The sequence below is a fragment of the Salvia splendens genome, chromosome 1 (assembly GCF_004379255.2).
Source record: "Salvia splendens isolate huo1 chromosome 1, SspV2, whole genome shotgun sequence".
NCBI lineage: Eukaryota > Viridiplantae > Streptophyta > Magnoliopsida > Lamiales > Lamiaceae > Salvia > Salvia splendens.
In genome coordinates, this window is record NC_056032.1 from 32,574,841 (window position 1) to 32,601,972 (window position 27,132).

General features: G+C 39.7%; 2 protein-coding genes across 2 annotated transcripts; one reads left to right on the forward strand and one right to left on the reverse strand.

The window, feature by feature from the left end:
- Positions 1 to 15,747: 15,747 nt before the first annotated feature.
- Positions 15,748 to 18,190, forward strand: LOC121798450. The gene is made up of 9 exons (XM_042197465.1): positions 15,748 to 15,909; positions 16,575 to 16,629; positions 16,702 to 16,767; positions 16,865 to 16,962; positions 17,046 to 17,083; positions 17,177 to 17,264; positions 17,342 to 17,671; positions 17,746 to 17,811; positions 17,884 to 18,190. Exons 2-9 carry the CDS (start codon positions 16,581 to 16,583, stop codon positions 18,040 to 18,042), a joined length of 894 nt encoding a protein of 297 aa, XP_042053399.1. The 5' UTR covers positions 15,748 to 15,909; positions 16,575 to 16,580; the 3' UTR covers positions 18,043 to 18,190.
- Positions 18,191 to 24,888: 6,698 nt separating this feature from the next.
- On the reverse strand, positions 24,889 to 27,124 carry LOC121798457 (mitochondrial inner membrane protease ATP23-like). Its single transcript, XM_042197479.1, has 5 exons — positions 26,986 to 27,124; positions 26,797 to 26,918; positions 26,585 to 26,722; positions 25,477 to 25,575; positions 24,889 to 25,278 (listed from the first exon to the last, which is right to left on the reverse strand). The coding sequence occupies exons 1-5, from the start codon at positions 27,086 to 27,088 to the stop codon at positions 25,150 to 25,152; spliced, it is 591 nt and encodes a 196-aa protein (XP_042053413.1). The 5' UTR covers positions 27,089 to 27,124; the 3' UTR covers positions 24,889 to 25,149.
- Between the last annotated feature and the right edge of the window lie 8 nt (positions 27,125 to 27,132).

The window sequence follows — 27,132 nt, forward strand, 5'->3', positions numbered from 1 at the left end:
TTCCGCCGGCAGCTAAGGTGCCATATGCCGCAGAAACCGAGAGCCCTTCTGAGTCCAGCAACTCGGAAGAGGAACAAGAAGAGGAATTCAACTTTGAGCCAACCGAAGTGTGGATAACAAACAGCTTGCTAGATGAAATGAGGACGTTTGACGACCCAAAGCGCACGGCCATTTATAAGGAGAAGAGTACTGAGGGGAAGGTCGCTAAGTCCGGAAAGATGTATAGCTCATCGGAGCTTAAAACGATTGCTTGCAACGATGAATTCCGGACTTATATCGACGCAATAGGCTTCGATTGGTTGCTCAAGCACAGTACTACCGAGGTTCCGATTGACCTGGCCCGAGAATTCTTTTCCACCTTCCGATTTAAGTCCACTACCGATTTGGATGCTGACTCCATTAATTTCAGACTTTTCAGTGAGGAACATACGATGAGCATCCGGGAATGGACCTTGCGGATGGGTTTGCAGACGCGAACGGAGGACGATGAAGGCCTGTGGAGCGAGAGGATGATTGGTCCCCCGAAAATGACGCCGGGATTCAAAGCGCAAAGCGCATGGGAGTTCTTGACTCACCCGAGGGTGGGTCAGTTTAAAACAAGCTTTTCGAAGGCACACCACATCGAAAATAGGGTCCTGAGGTTTGCCCAGACTTTTATTAGTTACAATTTAATGGGCACAGCCAACAACGCTCTGACTACCGCCGATCTGTACTTCACATGGTGCATGGCTACGGGGGTAAGAGTTCACTTGGGCTACTGGATAGCCCAAGCCTGCCATCAAGTGACTGCAAATCCTTCCCGGCACCTATACACGTGCCACTTGCTCGGAGCTTATCTGCAGAGGAATGTGATCATGAAGATTCATAAGGCATGCCGAGAGGTAAAGACATGTTCGCCCCCTGAGGTTTTTAACATGGGTTATTTTTTCAATAAAGGGTTGCTGATCGCACGCAGACGGGAAGTATGCTTTTACGAGGTTGGGCAGTCAGAGACTCAGGTGAAACAGGAATCCGATATGGTGGAAGTGAAGAATACTACTGGTTTGGAAGCAGGAGCCAGGATAGAAGTAGAAGAAGTGCGAAAGGAGGTTGGTTGGATGAGGTCAGAAATGAAGATGGTTCGGAATGAAATTGTGTCCCTGCGGGGTAAAGGGAAGGATAGTAGTGAGGCTGAGAAAGTGAGGAAGGAAGTCGCCGGAGTACGAACGGAGATGGAAGAAATAAGAGTAGAAGTTCAGAAGGTTAGGGAGGAAATGGTGACCCTCAAGGGGCGCATGTCTGATCTTGTGGCGACATCGACCAGATGTACTGAAAAGATGACGGAAGGTGTTGAGTTCATGATGGCAATGACAAAGTGGCTTAGAGCAAGGTTCCCAGAGACACCGAAGGAACTTCCGAAGCCTAGCGGCGATTCTACAACGCCAGGTCAAGGAAGTCTGACTGCGCAGAAGCCACCGCATGCCCCGAGGCCCCAGACTACTCCATCTCCCTCTCGGCCTGTGATATTGAAGACAACCGTACCCCGCCCGACAGAAGAACGACAAGAGAAGCCGGAGTTGCCAGCCAGAAAGAAAGCTAAGGTGACCCACCAGACAGCGCCACCAAAGTCTGGCCCTCGCGGGGGCCAGACCCCGAATTGAACCCCCCACAGAGCCAAGTAACCCTTATTTTTTTATTTTCTTTTCCATTTTGTTTGTGTTCTTATATGCCAGCATGCTCTGTAATTGTACATATGTGTTGCCTTTCTTACACTTAGCCCAACTTTTGGTCTAAGTGTGAGAAAGGGGTGTTTAGTTTTTTTTTGCATGCCTTAGTTTGTTTGTTGCGCCTTCTCCCACTTAGCCCGATGCTCGGTCTAAGTGTGAGAAGTTTTGCTCTGTATTTGTGTTTGTTGTTGTTTGCTTTATCAGTCTGCTGTTAGTACTTCCCTTTTCCCCCCTTCACTACGATGGCTTGGGGACAAGCTTGAGTGAAGCGGGAGGGGGGGGAGTAAGTATCGTTTTTGTGTCTTAGGATGTGTGCTTCGCATGAGCTAGCTAGATAATAAGGCAAGATCCCCTTAGTAAGAGTGATTTAAGAGAGAAAGCAGATCAACTTTGACACTTTCTTCCTTAATAAGCCGAATGCGATCTGAATGAAGTTAGGACGATGGAAAACGCCTTAGATAACCTAGCTGTACAGCCCTACTATAAAGAGAGTTATAAGCCTAAACACTTTTAGAGCTAACATGAAACAATGGGCTATCACTTGATGCTTAGGGAGTAGAGTATGAATGAGAAAAAAATGGGTTAAGGAGGAATAAGCTGGACGAAGTCCAGAAACCGGAGGTATAAGCTGGACGAAGTCCAGGAAAAAAAATAGGAGGAATAAGCTGGACGTAGTCCAGGGGAAAGGGGTTGTAATACAGAAAAATGAGAAAAAAAAAAATCGTAGCCTGGCCCAGGGAAATTCATAGGAAAGGAGGAAGAATAGGGAGAAAACTCTCATAACCCGACGCATCAGTGGTATAACTCTAACTTTGGAGCGTTTTTGATCCTAACATCCCTGGTGAGGAATGAGTGATCGAGCGAACCTAACATATGGGAAATCAATAGGCTATCTTGACTAACTGACAGACCGTTTAGGCAGACGAAGGAAGGGGGAAGATTTGAAGACTGTAATCGATCAGATTGAACTTAAACTTGTGGGGATAGTAGCTTAAAAATTCGAAACTAGTTCATGCTTGTTTGTTTTGTTGTGTTTCTGTTCTTTGTGTTATTTTCTTTTCTAAGTCCGTAGTTGCTTAGGTCTAGGAGTTTGTTTTGTTTTCATTTTTTTTTAAGTTTTACTTGGTAACCATGCATTGAAATTCGTCTTATTCCTATTTTCTTGTCTTTCATACTTGAGGACAAGCATGGTTTAAGTGTGAGCAGTTTGATAAGGCTAATTTCATGCATCGGTCTAGGGGTTCATTTCATGAAATTACTGGGTCTAACGCATTGAATTAAGTCAGGTATGTGAAGTTTTTCGCCAGATCCAGGAAAAGAAGAGGACGCTTGCATGGTCCTAGGAAACTGGCGAAAGGGTGAACAATTGGAAGAAATTGCTAGACGGAGGAAGCCTCGGAGTTGAAGGGTGATAAGTCGTATTCTAGGCCTTGGTTACGGGTCAGTATGATGTGCTTAATTGATTATATTTGCAAAACAGTTGTTTAAAGTGTGCAGGTTAAGCATTCTAGCCAGTAGGGAAGTTTCGGAATGTTCAGGTGAAGAAGGCGCCAGCATGATCTCATACTGATCAGTATTCGTGCTAAAACGGCTTGAGATGGAGAAGACGGATAGCTGGGACGGATTACCCACAATTAAGGGCAAAGAAGTCAAATTGCAACGAGGATTTACCCTAAAATCAAGGGTAGCCTCCCTATAAAAGGAAGCCAAATTGGAGAGAAAAGGGGGGACGATACAACATTCACTCATTCAACACACCATATTTAGGTAGAAAGTTCTCTCGGTAGCTTCAGTCTTTCAGCAGTGTCCCGCTTCTTGCCTCGCCGTAGCCATGATCACTTGACGTTCAGATGTTCCCAGAATTCCAGTCATCGTCCATTCCAGCCAGCAAGATCGTAGTTTAGAGTCTCATCGTCCGGAGTGGCAAAACACTTTAACATTGCTTTCGTAGTTTTAAATTTCTCGCTTTCCTTACGTTGGATCTTGTTTACCTTTGGATATTTTCTGCTTTTGAAATACTTTGTTGAAGATCCGAACGTGTTTATGCTATGAAGTTGATTTCCGTTTCGTTTATTGTGGTGTTTCTTTATTCCCTTGCCTAGTTAGCTTAGATCTAAAGTTTCTCGGTGTTTAAAGTGCTGATTCTCTCAATTCCGTTTACGTAACAAATTTTTTTTAGGATAGTTAAACAAGTACTGTTTGATCGGAAAGTAGGTCGTTGCATGCAAAGCTTAGTTTTAATTTCTGAATCGTTCTTTCATGTTGACCAGTATGCAGAAGTCCAGTTTCAGTGTTTGATTTCGGATTTGATTTCTTAGTTTTGGATCTGTGTTTGTGAGTTGTTAATCTGAGTTTTTCCGTGTTGAATCTGGAATTGTTATCTGAATTTTGGAAGTGTTTGTTGAAGAAGATGATGTCTATTCCAATTGGAGGGGACCACTTACTTTTCAAGATGCTTTTGCTTTTGTCCTTCACTTTTAGTTAAGCCCTGTCAGCCCAGTCACAAAACTTCCACTACACTCTGAATATTCTGTTTAGCCCGAAATAGAAACCCGTACCTCCCAAATATTTTTCTGTTACAAAATTGTCCCCCCATTCCACGTACACAGTTACATTCCAAATGTTTTCCTTACCGTCTGACCAGTAGAACACCTCCTTTAAGTTCCAGCCTAGGTAGAAACTCAACCCAGCGTGGTAGCTAACCAAATCTTCCGATTGTCACCGCGGTAGTTTAAGAACGCACCATCTCTGTGGGATTCGACCCTTACCACCACTATACTGATCAGTAGAAGTGGGTTGAGGAATCTTTGAAACCAGGGTCTAGGCTTAGTAGGATCTCTATCTTGACCAGTAGGATATATCTTTGCTTGAACGACACCTACGCACCTTAGGTCCTTTCAAAGGGTAGAATAGGGATTTCTACGAAAACTCTAGAAGGCTATGTCCGCATCTATAAAAGGGAGAAGCATGCAGGCTGGAGGGACCTTCTCGGGTGGAGGCCTCACTAACAGCCCCTTGCTCGATTCACCTTTCCACACACTTGACTCCAAATTCACGAGAGATTCCATTTAGCACTTGGCTGGGGTTCACATTTTAGCTTTCCGAGAGTGGTTCGAGGGTTGTAACACCGTCCTAGTTCAAGGGCGAAGAAACAATTTACATTTCCGTTGCTATTTACACTGATTCCGCCGAGCTTCGCTATTCGAAGCTCAGTTTTCTTTTGTTAACCAATATTTCCTGTTTTATTCCAGATTTTACTTTCGCTTATGTCTATTGTGTTCATTTCTAGTTTGCTGGTTGAGTTCGCTTGATTTCGAGTTGGATTGTCGGAGTTGTTTATTTTTCTTGCAGTTGGTTTCTGATTATTTGCTGATATTTTTCGTTTGGATTTGAAGAATGGTTCTGTTTTTGGATGAATCGGAGGTTGGGTTTTGCTGGAGTTTGGGATTTGTTTGCAGATTGTTCTTGATTGATTGAATTTGGCGGTGATTGGAGCAGATCTGTTAGAATCGGAGTTATGGAGTTGATTTAGTTGATTGTTGAGTTTGGATTGCTTGGATCCGGAGTGGATTAAGCGTCCGACGTGATTCTGAGAAGGAGTGTTTAAATTTCATGCCTAGCTTACGTGTTTTCATTTCATTCCGCCTAGTTTACGTAGATCTGGTTTATTTCCGATTCGTAGCAAGTTTCCGGCATCCCAATTTCTATATTCTGTTCGAATCTGGGAGTATGCTCTGTTTTCTGCATTTGCGTTTCTGAATCTGTTAGGAACTTTGCATGCGAAGCTAGCTGGAGCTGATCTGTTATCTGCAGCTTTTTACCGTACTTGCTATATTTGGAATCATGTTCCCCGCTGTTTTATTCTTTCTGCCTAGTCTCAATCAGTTAGTTATTTACTCAGTCAAGGAAGTGATTGTGTCTTTCGGATTTGATGTCTGATTCCAGTAAGTTTTCTGTGTCCTAGGTCTAGCGTTTACATTTCTTGCCTAGATCTAGTGGTAGTTAAAATCTCAACCCCTTTACGTGGCAGCAGCCGTTTGTTTCCATAGTCTCTTAGCGCTACCCTGCGAATCCATCTCTGTGGGATCGACCCCACTTCCCTATACTAATTCATAGTGTTCGGGTTGAGGGATTTATTTTTTGAAGGGGAGTCGAGTGTGTCCAACGACAAAACACTGTAGTTCTCTTGAGTTCCTGGACCCAGTGATCCAGTGGATTTAAGGAGCGTTGTGTCTGGACCGAGCCTTGCATTAATTCTCATACGTGCACACTTGCTTACTCCTGAGTCTAGTCATTCGACATTAGAGTCGAGAGGCAGGCCCAACCCATAACTTCAAATGGCGCCGTTGCCGGGGATGGATGGCGTGCTTAGTGTTAGTGTTCAGAGTCTGTGGTGTAAATAGTTTTGATTTGTTTTCTTTCTCTTTTGTTTGCAGTTTATGAGCAGAGGCTCAAGGTCTACCTATTGGAGCAACTCATCTGGGTGGAAACACGGCCAGTTTGATTGGCGAGCTAAGGATACAGTCTCTACTGTGACCACCAGATCGGGGTTCACCACGGGAGGCCCGTTTCCGAGTGAATTTACTAGCGACGAATCTTGGACGTCGTCAGGACGTGAAGATCCAGAATCACCACCCGAATCAGAAACAGAGTCAGAAACATGGGAAGAAGAGGAAGTAGTCATGGCGCAGGTGGTAGACCCAGATCCAGAAATCGGCTCTCTCACTGCCCATTTAGATGGAGAACCAGCTCAAGCTATAGTGATGAATCCACGCCAGAGGACTATCGAGATCAAGACAAACGTACTCGGCATCTTGCCGACGTTCTCTGGGCGTAGAAATGAGTGTCCGTATGAGTTCTTAAATGAATTCAGTAAGTTATGTGGTATTCAGAAGAGGCCGAATGATGCAACAGAGGAGGATTATCGCCTACGAGCGATTCCGTTTACCTTGAAGGGGGAAGCTAATACGTGGCTATTGAGTTTGCCTCCGGATTCTATCCGCACGTGGAGGGACTTCAAGTTAGAATTCTTAGATTATTTTTTCCCATCCAACAAGACGAATGCACTTAAGAAAGAAATACTAGAGTGTAAGCAAGATTACGATGAATCGTTGAGTCAGTATTGGTCGAGATTTAAGGGGTTGTTGGATGCATGCCCGAATCACCGAATGATAGAGGCAGAGACCTACTCTCTGTTTTACGAAGGAGCAACTCCCGAGTCAAAGGACTTAATGAACTCCTCGAGTGGGGGAAATTTCACAAGAAAAAGGGGAAGTGAGGCAAGAGAGATCCTAGGGAAGTTGATTGACGCTAAGAAGACGTACGATAACCCTAGGAATGCAGTGAAAAGAGGATCGGTGCATGCTGTGAGAGAACAAGAAGATGACAAAGTCGAAGCAAGGATTGATAGGCTCGAGAAGGCTCTTTTGAACGCGATTGAAAAGACGATTCCACTGTCTTCACAAGGGAAGGAGAAATCTCCTGGTCCAGGAGATAATCAAATGCAACAATATTACGGGACCCAGGAAGGAGATTATCAGGCCCAGGTCAATGCAATGGGAAGTTGGAATCCCGATGGGAGCTGGAATCCAGGGAGACAGAGAGATGCGCCTTGGAGAAACCATCCAAATTTCAGATGGACTGACAATGAACAGAATCAGCTGGCACCACAACAAAGTCAGCAGTTTGCACCTCAGCCCGAAAGACAAGGTAACTGGTCAGGAAGGAATCAAGAAGGGCAGGGCAACTGGATCAATCGTAACCAAGGAGACCACCCAAACTGGGGAAACAGAAATCAGAGCAATCAGGGGAACTCTTATGTACCACCACACCAAAGGAATTTTCAGAACAATTACCAGGGCCAAGGAAATCAATACAATAACTCTTCAGGCGGTCAAGGAAACGCTCGTCAGAATCAAGTGAGTGGACCAACTCTGAGTATAGGGCCAGGGCCCAGTCAGCCCCTGAAACCACCAAAAAGTATCGATGATATGGTGCACGACCTCGTCAGTTCTCAGCAACATATGCAAAACAACCTGCAATCGAACAATGACGTAGTGCACAAGCTTCAAGACGCTCAGCAAGAACAGAAAGCAGCCATGGATATGCTGGCTAAGCAATTGTCCCAAATAGCCACTTCTTTGAGTGACATGCGGGGAAACGAAGGAAAAATTCCGGCCTCAGTAAGGCCACCTGATAGAGCTAATATAAGTCAGATTACCTTGAGGTCCGGGAAAGGATATGAGGGACCGGTGGTGAGAACAAAGGAGGGGACAGATCCTAAGGAAGGCAAGAAGAAAGAGGATACAACTCCCAGACCCAGACACTTGGAGGGAGGAAGTCCCTTGGTCAAGGATGATCTTGAGGAAAAAGATTTGGAGAAACAGTTGCCTAGACCGACCGAACCAATTGCCCCTTCTCTGTTCTGGTTCGATGGGTTCTGTCGCGGATTGTTCTCTGCGCTCGTGCCTTTTGTTTCTCGTCCCACCATTCCGGGAACCCTACTCGGAGGAAACACGTCTCCCTTGTATGCTTGTTCTTCCCGCAGTGGGAGCACCACAACTTGCTTTTGTCCGTTCTCCCTCCGGTTCCGGCGGTCTGGTATGTGTTTCTGGCTGGTGGCGGGGGTTGTTGGCTTCTCCGATGGTTCGGTCGGTCCCTCTGTGCTCCAAATCCGTAGCCTATCTCCCCCGATGATGCATCGGCGCTTCCTACGCCAGAGGAGTCTCCGGTGGGTGGAGAGGATGCCGGTGGCATGATCTTCTGTCGAGCCGCCTCCTTCTTCACCCATCCGTAGGCTTCTTCGACTGAGGGGTATGGTTGTTCTTTAAGGATTTCCCGTCTGATGTGGTCGTACTTCTGGTTCAGACCCGTGAGAAACTTGATAAGCCGCTTGTCACTCGCGTGCTGTCGGTACTGCCCGACTCCCTTGTCACAACACATGACCGATTGCTTCTGAGTTCGATCGATATTCACCCACAATCCGTGGATACAACGGTAATATGTTTCAAGGTCGAGACTTCCCTGTTTCATGTACATTATTTTGTCTTCCAGGTCATAAATCAGGTATGGATCGGCTTTTCCTTCGAAAGTGATCGCAAGGTTGTCCCACAATGCCTTGGACGTTTGATGGTGAGCGAAGTCGGAGAGAATATCGTGCTCGATATTGTCTATTATCCAAGAAAAGACTACGAGATCAGTCTCCTCCCATTCTCGGTATCCTTTACTGCCTGGTTCGGGGGGTGCGTCTTGGATATGCGAATATCCCCTCCTGCTTCCTATCGCGATCTTCATCAATCGCGACCACAACGGGTAGTTCTTCCCGTTTAATTTGAACGCCACTGTGACGCTCTTGCTTGTCCTCAATTTTGAGGATTCGATTGTTGGTTTTTCCTCGTCTGTGTCTGACATTTTCGATGAGATTTGGGTTTTGGTTTTAGGTAAAGGCCGAGAAGGGTATTACACGGCTATGACGAATTTTTTTTCTGAGCCAAAGGATCATCCTGCTCTTGATGCCATGAAGAAACGTTTAAGGGAATCTAGAGGAGGTAATTCTCATTGATTAATCCAATATGTGCTAGGGTTACATGTTTATAGAATATACAAATGCTACATATGGTAATTAGATCATTGGTGATTCTATTCTAGTTAAGGAATGTAATCAATTTGGAATCAATCACATTGATGGTGTGATTTCTTTTCCAACAATATTAAATAATTGAACATCAATTATTAGGTAGTGGAGTATAGCCAAAACACGAATTATTATTCATTTCCCCCTAATAATAATATATATGGATGATGGGGACGTACCATTATAAAAATGAAGAATCAGACTCGACTCAAAGGCAATTCTTCAGCATACAAATTATTAAATGTGGCGTAGCAAGTTGTATGTGTTCAGCGCGTGCTGCGAAATGGTTTCCTTTTACTGGAAAAATGAATAAAAACAATTAATGGAATATATAATTACAAGTTTTACGTCAGATAAGTAAATTAATCTCATAAAAATGTTAGAGCATTCACATTCATTTTCACTTTCACTTTCACTTTCCTCCAATCAAATCATCATTCCATTTTCTTTTTGTGCACTAGGCCAGAACTCTCATAATAGACGCTCTTTCCTTACGCCCCTCCCCTCACCTCTCACATTAATTTGCATTATTCATTGTTTTACTGTAAACTGAAATACGAGACAATGTATAACCTGAAATTACTTCATTAAAAACATTAGAAATTACAAGTACTTAAAAATTAAAAAATACCTAAAGCTTAAAAATATAAAAAGGAAAAGTGAAAAAGTACGTCAATGCTGTAAAATGTTTATGTGTGACCAAATTTCTTCGATTAAGTCTTCTTGGAGGTTGCGGTGGATTTGTTTTTCATGCATCGAAGCACGACGTGCTACAAACTTGCGAATTTCTGGAGGCACGCCTTAAGTGTGGGGTCGCTTACCCCAGTCGAACTAGAGGCACCCGATTCTTTTATTTATTTATTTTCAATTGTAGGCACCCGATTCATCTTGTCATATCTTGACGTTGTCTCATTCATCTTCAACTATCATGTTATTCATTATCATACACGCATACATGATATTAGAGATTATATTTCTGTACCACTAGGCATGCACAAACCAAACCGAACCAGCGGTTAACCGCCGGTTCGTAACCTGGAACCGGAACCGGCAGCGACGGTTCGTTTCAGGTTCACGATTTTCAGAAACCGGAACCGCCGGTTCAACGATTCGAACCGACGGTTCAAACAAAATTTTAAAAATATTTATTAATTATAAAAATTAATTTTTATATTTAAAAATCAATTTTCATAAACAATAAATATAAAAATTTCATGATAAAGACATCCTTTAATATTTTATGTTTCACTTTTCGATGTAGGACAAAATATGTTGAAGTATTTTCTTTTATAACTACATGTTTAGACCATTCATTAATCTTTTTCTAATGTAGAAGACAAAACTTTCTTTATTTTTTATATTTTATTATTTACTATTTTTATATTTATTTTTGTCATAATTCTTTTTCTAAGATAAATTTATAGTTAATAACAGCATCAACTAGAATAGTTTAGTTAGGATAGTTTAATTAAATTTGAATGTGGCATGTTGCTCATAATTTGTATATTTATAGAATGTAGACATGTTCAAATAATTGGATTTCAATGTAGGTATGGTACTCATTTTTCTCAATGTATTGATTAAAATGTGCAAAAAAGCAACAATTAATATAATTTGTATAATAATGATAAAAATAGACAATTAAAAAAGCAACAAATATTTAAATTTATTGTTTAAGATTTCAAGTCTTTTGTAAATTGTAATCGTTGTAACTTGTAGTCTCGTTTAAATTTATATCAATAAAATTGCAATTTTCATCCTTATTGTTTGAATTTTATTTACACACATTTCATAGATAAATAAAGACTAAAAAGACAAAAATAAAATAAAATAAACAAACCGCCGGTTTTGGCCAAAAATGACGGTTCTGAACTGCCGCCGGAACCGGAACCGCCCAAAACCTATCCGGGCCGGTTCAGGTTTCAGAAATTTCTGAACCGTGAAGCATCGGTTCCGGTCTGGAACCGGCGGTTCTTGAACCGTGTGCATACCTAGGTACCACGATGGTGTCGGTCCTTTCACTATAGTCCATTGTGCTTGAAGGACCCCAAATGCATGCTCGACGTCTCTCTGAGTCGTCTCCTGCTTCTGAGCGAACAACGTCAGCTTCGGAGTTGTCGGACATGTGATAATCTTCACGAAGATAGGCCACTATAGGTAGTATCTGCCAAATAATAGCCTATATTGTACGAGAGACCATTGGCGTCGAACTGTATGCCCGGTGATCATCCAAAAGGGATCGATTCGTTCAACACATTGAAGTTGTTGCTAGACCTAACAACTCCGAAGTATGCATGCCAGATCCACATACGTTGGTCGGCAAACACCTTTAGCACGATAGTCCGATGTTTGCCCTTGTGGCCGCTAGTAAAAGCAACCCTCCATTCCACGAGACATAATCTGAAAAACGGCAATAATATTGGTGTATTTAAACATATCATCGTAATTGGAGGTTTTTAACACGCCAATAAGATTGAGGTTTTTCCCCATTAATAGAAAGCAAAAAAAATGTTTCCTTTCATGGAATTTTTTTCTAAACCCCAAGCATCTCAGAAATCCATGAACAATCTCATGCATGTTCAACAGCATCTGGACGTCAACATTCATTTCAGTTTCATATTATCATTTTTTGGTTTTGAAAAGTGGACAATTTAAAAAAAAAAGAAAAAGAAAACATATTAAAAAAAATAAAAAGAAAAACATAGCATCAACAGTAGGTTTCGAACCTAGGTCTCGAATTTCGCACAAGGACTCCCCACCAGTAAGTTAGGTTTCAATTATCGTTATGGAAAAAAATAAATATATATGTACATAATCCGAAAAAAGCCAATAATTGTAATAGACGTTTTTAAAACACGACAAACATGAATGCTTGTTACATCGCGCGAACTCCTGTTGTTGAGAAAATCGAGCTCTTTAGATATGAGTTGGGCACGGAATGTACTTGAGAAATGTCAGTCATATTATCCCAAGTTATAAAGGCATCCATTGGTTGTGAACGCCATCACCGAGAGAGAGTCTATCATTTGAAGACGTGGTTGAATGTGTTGGAGTGGTTAACGCTTGTTGGAGCTGGCAAAATCAAAAGTTGGTGGTCAACCATGTTTGAATTAGAGGTATGGTGGACGCTACGTCATTGGATAATGTTTCCACTCCTAGTGCGTGCAAATGATGATCTCATCTCAAGACTCCTGCTTATGGATGGATCAATTGCTCACAGCCCAGACTTGTTGCCCACATCACCAAATGTACAGTGCCGCATGCATCAACACATCTTTTAGACACAAGTTGTTGGACTTGGAACATCGATTTGAATGAAAACACTAGTTGCTCCAGCCCATCCTGTCGATGCTGACAAAATTGCTCACGACTCTCCAATGTGAAATGTTTGCTTTTCGGCACAAGCTTTTATTTAGTGCTATTTTGTGAGTTAGTAAAGAGACAATAAAGTAAGATGGATGGAAAAATAGAGGGACAAATGGGGTATATGTTGTGTGCATACCAATACGATGACGAAATACACCTGCTTTGCTTTACAGATTGTCTGACAAATAGTCCTTCATGAGGCGAGTGATGACAATTTCATAAAATGAAAATTTCGTATTTTTGTCACTTATTGAATCGAACCATGGTGTTTCATTCATCGAGTCAATATTCATGATCGATTGATTGAAAATAATTCTTATTTCTATTTTAAATATGAGCTCTCGTCCAAACATATCTTTGGTTTGCGTATAGATTAAATTAATGGGATTTAGTATAATAAAAAAATGGACGAAAGACGGTACATTTTGAATTCTTCTACAAGCAAATTCCTGGAATTTTATTTATACACTTAGTTTGGTTCAAATTCAATGCATTCAAATCGATTTGCTGGCAACATAAAGCTAACTCGAGTTTGCAACTAAAGGAAATCCCTAACTTTATACTAGCTGGCAAGTTCAAACATAAAAGTTTCAACCTAATTTAGCTAAAATTCCATTTTAGTGATTCTGACAGGTCAACAAATTGTTTTCGATGTTGTAAGCAGGTAACTAACTAATGATATGAACTTTTTGTTCAATTTTAATTATTGAGTTGTCTGAAATGTTCGCGTTTATGTTTGGATTAAAATTTGAAGTTGCTGTATTCCTTTTTAATAAATTTACTTTTTTATTAGATTGAGGTGATAATTAATTCGATCTAACTCAAATCAATCACAATGGCAGTAATCCGAATATATTTTCTAAATTCTTTTGGCAATACTACTAATTAGTTAGTTACTAGTTGTTTTGTATAGTAATTTGATTGGCATTATTTTAACAGCAAGGAGAATTTTTTCATTAGGTAAGAACAGTAAAGTTGAAATTATTCTCCAATTAAAATAAATAACTAAAAAGTTGAAATTACTTAATCAAAAATTCTAAAATTATAGTACTCATTAAATACAAAAAATTACATTCTTAAAATAATTAAATTAAACATAGAAAAATGCATAATAATAAAAATTTAATTACTAGATTAAAACTAAAAAACCATAATATAAATGACTACTTTGGAAATAGTTAGCATAGAAGTAGTTCATGGCGTTTTCTATTCACTTCCATCATCACTGACGAATCTCATATAAGCATAGCGGAGTATTCCTTGATCAACATTGTACCCATAATCTTGTCCTTTTATTCCGTCGTGCCCACTTTATTTCACATGGAAAGACTTTCTACTATCAAAGAACTATTGTTTCTTTCATTTTTTATTTTTAAATTCAATTCATCCTATTTTCACCTTCAAATTTCAATGATTTAATCTTGGCAACATAAATTAGTTAAGCTGATTTTCGAAAATTTCAAATAGAGTAGAAAAAACTTAAAATAATTGATACGGACTTGAGCCTTACACCTCTCTTTACCGCGTCAATGATTAATTCAATGCCAAAAAAATATACCATCAAGGCATCAAATATGAAGTTTGATGTATGACATTGTTTCGTTTTGATGTTCGATGTATAACATTATTTTCATTTTCCGTAAATGCAATATTAAAAAACACAAGTAATTAATACTTCAAAATTTAACATCCGACTGAAATACATTCTCCAAAAATGTAGTATAGTTTTTTTTTCTGAATAATAAAAAATCTATTTTCTAACCTCTAATTTCTATTATGTACCTGTACCTCATTGTTCTCAACAAGTAGTACTTCAAAATTTAACATCTCCTCTCACACAATTACACATAAATGAGATAATTTATGGGATCACGAAATGGATAAGAAATACATGGAAGAGTTGGCCTAACAAATCAGCATCTTAAACCTTCTTGTACAGTTGTTGCACATCTAATTTATCATTAAATATTTTACTCCAAAATCCTTTATATACAAAATGAAAATCAGCATTTCGAAAAACGAATATGCTGGCATTGCACCCTATTATATGTAGCAACTACTTATTCCTTTATAATTTATACAAAATCTAATCTTGAGTCTCATTATTCACAAATCCACTCTTAAAGACCGAACCACCGAACCATACCAAATTAGGATTTTTAGATCTAATTTTTTCTGGATGAGAGACACAAATTTATCAATTATTTTCGCCTTCATCACGAGCCTATTTTAATTCATCCGAAGGTAAATAAGTCATACTAACATGTTACGAAGATTTAACTTCATTCCAGTAGGTTTTTACTTCATTCCAGTAGGATTATTACTTCATTTCAGTACGTAAATGCGGTTTCGCCGTCGCGTGCCGTTCTTTCTCTCTACAATATCTATCACCACCGCCACAACGCTGATATGGTGTAATAAACACATGGAATGATGTAATAAATTATTGGAATGAAGTATGTTTAGAAGCATTTGAAGTCCTACTGGAATGAAGTAAAAACTTTATCTAATGAAGTAATAACGTTTCTGAATGAAGTAATAAACGCACTTGAATAAATAGCATTTTTTAATGTAAATAAAGTAAAAACTCAGGTCAATGAATTCAAATGAAACATATGTTGAATCATTTCAAAACCTACTGGAAGAAAGTAAAAACATGTTGTAGTTTCAAAGTATTAAGTACGGAATGAAGTAATAAACCTATACAATGAAGTAAAATGAGCTTGTAATGAAGACCGAAAAATTTACACAGCAGCACATCTCATAAAAAAACTAGATCTAACAGCCCAGATTTGGTCCCTAGTTCTTAAAATTGGTTCGACATTGATCACAATTCATCTAATCTAATTTATAAAATATCTGGTTTGTATGCAATGGCGAGATCGAAAATTTCGGACAAGCAGCATCTAGAAAGTACACTAATCAATTGCTTAAACCATAGATTAGGCCGATTAATCTTTACAATAATTAATCTAAAAAAATACTAAAAAAAAGGGGGGTGGGTGGTTTGCACACGGGTTGTTTGTCTATTTAAGCCAACGTATGGCATGAATTCTCTTCCCCCTCTCCTCTCTTCTCCTCTGCTTGAATACCAATAATCCCTTTTCTACATTGCAATAGAGGATTGCCGATTTTCATATTGTGCTCTCTGTTGCTATATTCGATTCTATTTCCAGCTCCGCTTCATCCTTCTTTATCATTCTGGTAAACTTCCTTTCTTGGGATTTTGCCATTTTTATCATTTTCCATGCATTTAATGTATTCCGAAGCTCTGCCAATTTATGGGTTCAAATTGTTATGATCAATAAATAAAATGCACAAATGAGGGCTAATGTGAAACTTTGATTCAGGTTAATTTTTTTAAATATATTTTGGGAGCATTTGGTGCTCTTCATAATTTGAATGATGGAAAGTGGCTTTTTCTAATGATCTTCTTGGTTTAATGGGCAGAAAAGTTTATCTTTTTTTTTTGGTGGGGTTTTTATGTTTCTGTGAAATTATTCAAGTGGTGTTTGCTTGCACTCAACTTTTGGCCTTGTTTTTTGTGGTTCATATTGTTTCTTGGGGGTTTCGGTATTACAAATGGCAAGATTCATGTAAATTACGCATCCAAAAAGTTTTTCATAATTAGACACAAAACCATCCTAACCATCTCATAAAAAAGAGTGGCTTGAATTCATTCAAATAAAGTCTTGATTCATGAACTTTTCTTTTTTCTTTCAAGTTGTGGTATTCAATAACATTAGGAAATATCCCTTGTTTCCCTAGCCATGAAAAGATGTATATTGAATATTAAACTGAAGTTGATTTCAAGTCAATTTTGGTGGAGCTATGGTCACATATTTTGGTTTTTTCTCAATTTGTTGTAGATTAAGATGGAATACAGTCAAGTTCAGGTGCCAAAATATGATTGCCTTCTCTTTGGTAAGTTTCAAAAGATACAATTTTGGGAGAAAATATGATACAAGTTTATTAGAGTTGCGTGACTTGTTTCAGATCTTGATGACACCCTTTACCCTTTAAGTACTGGTCTAGCAGCATCAGTTCTCAAGAACATTCAAGGTAAAACTTGTTTTTCTCTGTTGCATATTGTTGTTAATGTTGTTGGTGAAATTTTTTATTGGAGTCTGATGTTTTCTGAATATGTAACTTCATTCAGCTTATATGGTTGAAAAGTTGGGTATAGACGAGAGCAAAATCCCGGACTTGTGCAATCTACTCTACAAAAACTATGGCACAACAATGGCAGGTCTTAGGGTAAGCCATCCTGCTCCATTTCGTTGTGGATTTGGACTTGGTTATATTCGAGAGATTATCTGATCATGTGTCTTCCTTTGCAGGCAATAGGCTATGATTTTGACTATGACGAGTACCATAGGTAAGCCGAACGGAACATCTTGCTGGAACTATCTTGTTTTTTCTCCTTTTGTGGTTTTATGTTGTTAAAAGTTCAAAACTTTCATTCTCGCAGCTTTGTCCATGGTAGATTGCCTTACGAAAACTTGAAACCGGATCCTGTGTTGAAAAGCCTCCTGTCTAGCTTGCCCATCCGCAAAGTGGTGAGAGCTTTGTCGACTTCTAGCTAGCTCACGAGCAATTCGATGGTTCACTAAAAAAATCTTCATTGCACGAACAGATCTTCACAAATGCTGATAAGGTGCACGCGATCATAGCTCTGAACCGGCTAGGTTTGGAAGACTGCTTCGAAGGGATCATCTGCTTCGAGACTCTGAACCCTACTCACAAGAGCATTGCATCAGATGACGAGGATGACACCGAGTTCATAGGATCAACGCAATCCTCTACTGCAGTGAATGGAAGCTCTGGGGTTTTCGACATCATTGGATATTTTTCCCAGCCTGATGCAGAGCCATCTGGCTTGCCAAAAACACCAATCGTCTGCAAACCATCAGAATCTGCCATCGAAAAGGCCCTTAAAATCGCCAGCATAGATCCTCACAGAACAGTGAGTCACCACTCACTCACACTCCAAAGCATTAGGCTAATCAATACTCATCAATCTTCATCTTATCCGTGCAGTTATTCTTCGAGGACAGTGTCCGAAACATCCAATCTGGAAAATGCGTAGGGCTCGACACTGTACTGGTAAAGAAATATTCTTGCAAACATATCTGTTTCCCTTTGAAAACAAAGATTTTCACATAATTTTGAATGCAGGTTGGGAAATCACAGAGAGTGAAAGGAGCAGATTACGCGCTGGAAAGCATCCATAATCTGAGGGAAGCCATACCTGAGCTGTGGGAAGCAGATAAGATTGGAAATGTGAGCTACACTGGCTCAGGGGTTGTTACAGTAGAGACATCTGTGACTGCTTAATTAGGTTTCTATTGTCATTTTCATTGCAAGAGAGAGATCCCATGTTTCATGTGATCTTCTTTTCTTGCATTTGTGCCACATGTCCATTTCAATCAAGCCTTGTAAATGTTTTGGTGTTAATATAAAGTTTTATGATTATTTGCAATGATTCTATTTGTGTTATGTATTTGCCACGTGATTGTAAGGCAACGGATGGTTGTTACTTGCTAGTCCCATCTAGCAAGTTGGAGTTGAGTTTGTTACGAAATTGAGCTGTGATTTGAATAATTTATTGAGATTGTGAAAGTGATGTGATTGGCCGATTGAATAAGTACTCCCTCCGTCCCACATAATTCGAGTCAGTTTGACCTGGCACGAGTTTTAAAAAATGTTGTTTGACTTTGATTTAAATGAAGGTAGGTAGTGAAAAAGGGGTTCCACCTTATTTCTTTTTCTTCTATTTTTATGGAAATCTTGCATTAGTGATGATTTGAGGATAATTAAAATTAGAAAGTTCAATTTTTAATTGTAATTAGTGTTTTAATGTGCACAAAATTAAATTTTGCTGCTCAATTCGGCAACTCAAAATTCTGCCTCAGTCAAAAAATTTAAGAAATACACATGCACAGATTATAAACCAAATTGCCTCTTCCATACAACTCCACAAATTACAAATTCTCAAGGAGAGTCTAATCAATTTACATTTGGGGATTTCTGGGAAAGAAATCACAAATCCCACTAAACTTAAACCAATTTTTTTGGAGGGAACTTAGGAGGGAAATGCCAACTACCACTAGCTAAAAAGGACTACTTACACAACAAAAGGAGATTTATAGAAGTATTGCCCTCAGAAAATTTTCATCATAGGGCTATGGAGTCTGCTGCTGGAGACAGTGCCGGAGACAGTGCCAGAGATATCGCCGGCGACAAAGACTCGCGCATCGTAGGAGTGGACACCAAAAATCTGATAGCTCAAAGGATGCTACAATTGAGCCATGAAGGTAAAGTAACATATGGAGGGTTTGTGAAGACAACAAAGGACTTTGGAGTGAGCAGGAAGACAGTGCATAGAATCTGGGCAGAGGCAGCAAACAAATTCTGAGTGGAGTACATGTGAGCATATAAAAGATGGTGTTAAAGGCTTCAAGCGCAAAGATCGAGTTCAGCTTGATTCAAACATGATAAGAGCTCTTTTATTCCTTGAAAGATCTACCATCCGCAAGATGGCTGTCAAGCTGGATTTAAGTAAGAGTGCAGTGGGGAGGAAGGTGAAAGCAGGGGAACTGAGGCCACACACAAATGCTGTGAAGCCCCTACTTACTGCCGCAAACAAGTTAGCAAGAATGAAATGGGGTCTCATTCATGTTCAGCCTGTGGTGCACAATGGTATGCTCAAATACCACACAATGCACAATGTAGTGCACATTGATGAAAAATGTTTTTTCATGACTAAGACTACGGATAGATACTACCTGCTGCCAGATGAGGGAGAACCATATAGGTCATGTAAGTCAAAGCGGTTTATCACAAATATGATGTTTATGTGTGTTGTGTGCAGACCATACTTTGGAGAAGATGGAGATGTCATATTTGATGGAAAAATAGACATCTTTCCATTCACAACAAAAGAGCCAGCACAGAGAAAATCCAAGAATAGACCAAAAGGCACCTTGGAGACAAAACCAATTCCATCAGTGAACAAGGCAGTCATGAGAGATTGCCTTATTCAAAAGGTACACTGTTTTTTGTTCCTTTTTTTATCCGACTGTAACAAATCATAATCCAGACCTCACATAAGCAACAATTATGCAGATCATACCAACAATCAAGGCTAAATGACCAGATAACATAAGCAATGACATATTCATACAACAAGACTATGCAAGACCCCACATCATGCATAATGATGCAGAATTTCAGTCAGTTGCAAACACAGATGGGTTCAAATTCCATATCATTTGCCAACCAGCTAATTTCCCAGATTGTAATGTGTTGGATTTAGGTTTTTTCAGAGCAATCCAGTCTATACAAGATGCCAAACTGGCTAGGGAAGTGCATGACTTGTTGGGTAATGTGCAAAGCTCTTTTGAAGAACTTAGTGCACAAACACTCAACAAAGTTTTTCTAACTCTTCAAGCTTGCTTAACAGAGATTTTGAAAGTGGAAGGGGGAAATGGCTACAAAACTCCACACATAAATAAAGACAGGTTGTCAAGGCTGGGGATACTTCCACACACATTGGAGGTTGAAGAACATGTTGTCAAGGCTGCAGTGGCATACCTCCAACAGACAGAAAATGATGCTGGCACATCATATGACATCTCAGGTATCTGTAGAGCTGTAGGCTTCTAATTTCAGTAAGTAGGAAGCATTTTTTGGCAGTTGGGTGTGGAAGCCTCAAGATTAGGTGTGGCTCATGCTATCAACTGTTTTTTGACATCTTTTGTAAAGCCTCCAAACCTACACGTGTAGGGGTGGCTTCTAAAATCCTAATCCCTCAGAAAATTGTCATCATAGGGCAGCCTCCAAACCATACATGTTTAAGGGGTGGCTTCTAAGGCTGCCTAACTAACAAAACAGCCTCCTAACCATGTAAATGGGTGGCTTTTGTAATGTCAGTGTATGGTGTTTATGAAACATTTTCCCTCAAATATTGGTGTTTATATCAACTCACAAATAAGCCTCCTAACCTAACAAGAGGGGTGGCTTAATAATCAACAACTATCAGTAATAGCAACACACAACAAATCATCACAGGGCTATGGAGTGTACATGGAACGGATCAGTTATCAGCAACACAATTAGCATCATCTCAATATCAGCATACAACACATCACAAGGAACAACATTCAATTAGCAATTACTCCAACAACCAGAGACCCCCCCAAACAAACAACCACAGCCTCCAATCCACACAAACACACCAACAACCACAGACTCCACCCCACATAAACAATCACAGCCCCAAATCCACACAAACACACCAACAACCACAGACTCCACCCCACATAAACAACCACAGTCCCAAATCCACACAAACATACCAACAACCACAGACTCCACCCCACATAAACAACCACAGCCCCCAATTCACACAAACACACCAACAACCACAGACTCCACCCCACACACCAAATAACAGCCTCCAATCCACACAAACACACCAACAACCACATACTCCAACACACACAAAAAATAACAGCCTCCAACCCAAACACACACACCAACAACCACAGACTCTACCCCATACACCAAATAACAGCCTCCAACCCAAACAAACACACCAACAACCACAGCCTCCAACCCAACTAAAAACCACGGCCTCCAACCCAAGTAAAAACCACAACCTACTACCCAATCAAGAAAACAACCAAATTGAGGGACAACACAGGCAGCAAAATAGCAAGAATCTGCCTCTCGAAGTCAGAATACACGATGGGGGCGGCTTGAGCTGGAACGGTGGGGGAGGCTGGTTGCCCGTTGTAGGGGGTGGCTAGTGGTGGTGACCTGTTGTAGGGGGTGGCTGCTGGTGGTGGCCCGTAGTAGGGGCAACCACAGTCATCGTACTCGATGGCGAAGTGAGAAGGCCACACATCTACGGGTATGACGAAATCAAGTGGGGTTTCGGGGAAAACGGTGTCAATTAGGGCTCCGGCGTCGAAGGCGGAGTCAGAATCCCATAGATGCTCTGGCGTGTCTGGGACGACGAGATCGTCCAGATCGACCAATAAAAAATCAGTAGGAGAGTCAGGATAATCATCCATCGCAGTGGGAGCTCTCGAGACGGTAGAACTAGTGGAAGGGGAGTCGATTTGTGTGGAGGCGGTGGAAATTGTGGAGGAATCGGTGTAGATCTAGGGTTTTCAGAGGGAGTACTGGGAGTGGAAGGGGAGTCGAGTTGTGTGGAGGCGGTGGGAATTGTAAAGGAATGAGTGTAGATCTAGGGTTTTCAGAGGGAGGGAAGGGGAGACGAATTGGAATGGGAGGCGAATTGAATGGGGGAGACGGTTGGGAGGAGTAATTTGGTAGATTGAATGAATTAATTGTGTGATTTGGGGTAGGCGATTGTAATTAGGAAGGGTATAGTTTTTTGTCATAAATAGGTAATTTGAAGTGGGACAAATTATGTGGGACGGATCGAAATAGAAAACTGGGACAAATTATGTGGGGCGGAGGAGTAACAAACTAGCTATAAGTCTAAGTCTAAGTCTAGATTAGTGATGGATTAGTAGTATATGATTAATGATTGTGTTAGAACGGTGTCTTGATAGTGTTGCCCGGATTAGTGAAAATACTTGTAATCTAGTCTTTTCGATTTCGTTGTCGATGTCGTTGTCATTATAAAAAAACTGTGGGTTTTTTTATTTTCTAATAATATAAGCTGCTTTAGTTTTCTTTAAACTTGCCTTTCTATCTCCTTTAAAAATTATTACTCCATTTAGGTGTGGCTGGCTGGGCACACTATACACAGTGTATGAAATTATTAAAGTATATAACATATGTAATTTCTCAATCTATACAAAAGAGTTGTTCGCAATTGATTTGTTTAATATCCTCATTATATATTTAATCAAAGGAAATAATGTAGTAAATCTTAACTATCCACTGCTACAAAAATTTAAAAATCACGACTATGTTATTGCTCGTATACACACACACACATTACAAACATATAAACCTTCAAAATCTTTTTTACTATTAATTTCGAAATGCAAAGAAACAGAGCTGCAGAAAGGAGCATGACCATTAATGATGGTTCAAGAATACAAAAACTCAGTGCAAGTTTTGCTTATTGAAGTCAGAGCTTCAGTGACCATTCAACAATTCGAAAATCGAAATGCACAAGTAACAAAACATAAGTCTAATTCCCGACCAAGAGAAGCGAGCGTGAGAGGTGGAGTAGTCATGGAACTCTGTCGAAGGGCGCTGTATCATTATAACAAGTATCCCAAATGCCTTCCACGGCTCTCTTTGTTGTGGCCGGTGAATGGAGTGTAGCCACTGATTGCATTGATCTCCGCTTCACACATACCTATGCACACGTACACTTCTGCAACGCCGAGAGACTTTGCCGACCGGCTGCATCTGGACCTGTTTGGAAGTATTCAACACGGGTGGACAATGTGCTGATAATACGCATGAACAAGCGCTTTGACATGCAAAAACGACGCCTAAAGTAATCTTCCGGAAACCGCGGCTGGTCGGAAAAATAGTCGGCAACGAGCCTTTCGTGGGCTCCCTCCCGGTCACGATGGATGTAGCGGCGAGTTGATCTTAGTTGGTTGAGGAGGAGGGGCGGGGGTATTCGCTGCGACATATGCTTCATAAGCGGCACGATGTTGTTCGTAGTATTCTTGTTCTTCGCGCTCCGCTTCCGCAATGAGATAGGTGAAATCCATTTGAGTTTTGAGTGAGAGATGAAGGTGTAGATAAGTTGTATGAAAAATATGAATGAGAGATGAATGAGAGATATTTGATGTGAAAAATGGATGATGAATGTGTGTATTTATAGATGATTTTGGGGAAAAAATAAAAAAATCCAAAAAATTACAGAAAAACGGGCAAAAATGGCCATTTTTTTGGGATTGTGAAAATAATTTTTTTTTTGGTATTATTTTCAATTTTTTTTAAAAAAATAATTTTCCAACGGATATGCCGTTGGCCAATCAGAACGCGCCACGTCGCCTGCTCGCTGGCACGGACGTGCTCGATGCATCGAGTAGCGCCGTGCCAGCGGCAAGAGCGCAGCGGCGGACAGCGGTGCCGCGCCGCTGGCACGGACGGACGGACGAGCAATTGCTCGCCGCTGTGGATGCTCTAATACTTTATTTATATCAAGTGCATAAAAGCTTCAAATGAGAAAAACTCGTCATTCTGTTATTACCAATGTTTTAAAAATCGGATCGGACCGGTCGGTTCGACCGGTCGGACCGCGAACCGGTAGGTAGTCCGGTCCGGTTCACCCCTTTAAACCACCACTGCATTGAACCGCCGTGAACCGGTGGAATCGGCCGGTCGGACCGGTTGGACCGTGAACCGAAAACCGGTTTTCTCTCTTTTTTTCAAAATTTTTTAAAATTTGTTGTTGGTAGAGGTAGAACTCATGACCTCTCTTCTAGTTAAGAAGACCTCTACCACTCCACCACATGCGCCCATTGAACAATTTGAACATTAAATATTTTTATACATTAACCATTAATTTTATCTACAAAAACTAATAATTCATTTTAATTTTATTATTCTTTAATATAATTGTTAATTATAATATATATAATTATCATCCTTTATATTTTAATGATGCTCTACTTACCACCTATATTATTATTAGTACCATATAAGATTCATTATTTACTATAAATAAATTTTTTATATTACATACTTAATTTATATACCCTAGCTATTGACATTAATGAATAATCTTATCTAAACTAATTAATAAGTACTTAATTCGTATTTAATTATATATTATTTTACAAAATAAATTTTCTTAAATTAATATAAACATTATCTATTTTAATACATGAAATATTAAATTTTTTATCTAGACTAACTAATATTAAATATATATATCTGAATATATTTACTAAATTTTAATATTATTTATATTTATACATCACTAATTATCTATGAGGTTTAATGTTTTGTGATATATTATTAATCGTAAATCATTTACTAAATTTAATATATTTTTATATATATTTGCAACAGTAAAACAGTTAGACCGGTGGTTCGACCGGTTGAACCGTGAACCAGTAACGTCGCCGGTTCGCTTGCCTGTCCGGTTTTTAAAACATTGGTTATTACTCAAAGTGTTGGCTATTAAGTATCATACGAGGACAGGAAATACACACACATTGCAAACATATATAACCTTGTAATCTTTTTTACTAATTTCGAAATGCAAAGAAACAGAGCTGCAAAAATGGACATGACCATCAATGATAGTTCAAGAATACAGAATCAGGGTATACAGATTACAGACACAGTGCAACTTCTGCCTATAGATGTCACAGCCTCAGTGACCATTCAACAATTCGGATCAAGAACGATGCTCAAATAACAAAACATAAGTCTAGTTCCCGGCCAAGAGAAGTGAGAAATCATCAAGCAAGAATGCGATAGGTGTAGTCAAGGAACTCTGTCGAAGGGCGTTGTATCATTATAACAAGTATCCCAAACGGTTTCCACGGCTATTTTTGCTTTGGCCGGTGAATGGTGTGCAGCCACTGATTGCACTGATCTCCGCTTCACACATACCTATGGCATCAACTCAAGACAAATAGTATTTATAATCAAAGGAAAAATAGGATGTAGTTGCACTTGCAGTTGCACCAGAAAACGGGCAAGACAATTAAGGAAGGAGGTAGAGATAGATAAAGCCATTCATCCACTCCTCAACTGGTAGTATACTAGTATAGTACTATAGTATACTGGAGACAGAGAGAGGAAACTCACAGGCTCATGACCCTTTAGCCTTAGATCATCCAGCTGTAGATGACCACGAAGAATCTCTCTCAAATAATGGCAATCGCCGCTGAGATGATTAGCTCTAATCTGCTCCAACAAACAGTGAGAGATTTAAAAAAAAGGATTAAATTCACTGCCCTTTCAGAATTTGGGATTAATTTCGCTAACCTTTCAAAATAGAGGATCGAGGCATGCAATTTTTTTTAAAATAAGAGATTTTTGCTTCTTTTTTTCCCCTTTCTCTCTCTCTCTCTTTTTTCCTTATTATTTCACTCTCAACATTTATCAATTGACCAAATTACCCAACTCAAATTTAGACCCAAATTCTGGAAAAACAATAGAGAGAATTCTGCAAGGGAGGGATTAAATACAGAGAAATGTGAGCAAAGCTTTTGAAGAGATAAGAAATTGAAGACCCGTGGAGATTCAACAATATCTGAAAATCAAAATTAAGATACCTCCCTGCAACTCTAAGTAAACCACCAGAACTCAACAATATCCGAAAATCCCACCACAACCCAAATGCCAATCCCTCAACTGGAGATTCAAGCTTGAATTTTCAAATTCAAGTTCAGATTTTTATGCAAAATTTTGAACTTCAAAAATAATGAATCAAGTAAAGACTGAAGAACAAATGAGCTCACATAACCAGAATATCAATGGGCTGACCTTATTGAGCTCCCACAATTTAGATTTAGGACGAAAAATTATCATCACAAAAATAACACTCTCAGCTATATTTTTCTTTCTTCTTTTTCGTTTCACGCTTCCCCTCTGAAACCCATATAGTTTCTCCTGCCATTGCTTCTTACTCTTCAGAAACTTTACTTCAAATTTCTCTGTATTCTACAATCCTTATTTCCCCATAGAAAATTTCCGGAATCAAAAAATCAAAGACCCGAGAAGACCATTGCAGAATTCACTAGATTGTGGCAAAAATCCAAATTTAATTTCAAATTTTGAAAGGTGAACGAATTTAATCTTATTTTTTCTGAAATCTCTCAACAAGTAGGCATAACATAAACACCCCCAATAGTAATAGTAAATCTAAAAAAAGAGAAAAGCAATAAAAAAATACAGCATAGATTATTATAACCTCACTGCAAGCTTGATGATTACTGTTGCTCCATCTGAGATTGGCAACACGACAGTCATCGTATGCGTGAATGAGCTCGTGAATCATCGCTTGTACCACCTCGTCTTCCATATGTAAGTAATTACTGCATATTTCAATCTAATGACAATGCTATTGATCAGTATGAGCATGAACATGATTTCTGAATTCATGTGATAAGCAAAAAGGCATACTCCATATCCCCTCGCGAATCCACCAGCAGCAGGTCGATCGCAATTGACGGCCCTTATGAAATTGTTTCCGATACGGCAACCAGATTTCTCCAAATTCTCGATTAGAAATTTTACCTTGGAATCTGCGAATGAAAATATATGAAAACCCTAACCAAACCCAATAAAAATGAAAATAAAATACAAAATTACTTTTTTTAATATTTTTCTGGATAATATTCTGGCATTGCTGGCGTTTGCCCAGGACGGGGGCTGGGGAGCCAGCAGATGATGGTGTCGAAGTTGAATCTCCCATTGAAAATGGTAAACGAAACTTGAAAAAAGTAAAGAAATGAAGAC

Bases quoted from the DNA above. Each gene is read 5' to 3' on its own strand.
- LOC121798450 (XM_042197465.1), top strand. From the start codon at position 16,581: ATGGAATACAGTCAAGTTCAGGTGCCAAAATATGATTGCCTTCTCTTT. The intron at 17,265-17,341 runs GTGAGAGCTTTG...TTGCACGAACAG, and splicing joins GCTTGCCCATCCGCAAAGTG to ATCTTCACAAATGCTGATAA. The intron at 17,672-17,745 runs GTGAGTCACCAC...TTATCCGTGCAG, and splicing joins GCATAGATCCTCACAGAACA to TTATTCTTCGAGGACAGTGT.
- LOC121798457 (XM_042197479.1), bottom strand. From the start codon at position 27,088: ATGGGAGATTCAACTTCGACACCATCATCTGCTGGCTCCCCAGCCCCC. The intron at 26,919-26,985 runs GTAATTTTGTAT...TTTCATTCGCAG, and splicing joins CCAGAAAAATATTAAAAAAA to ATTCCAAGGTAAAATTTCTA. The intron at 25,576-26,584 runs GTTATAATAATC...TTGTTGGAGCAG, and splicing joins ATCATCAAGCTTGCAGTGAG to ATTAGAGCTAATCATCTCAG.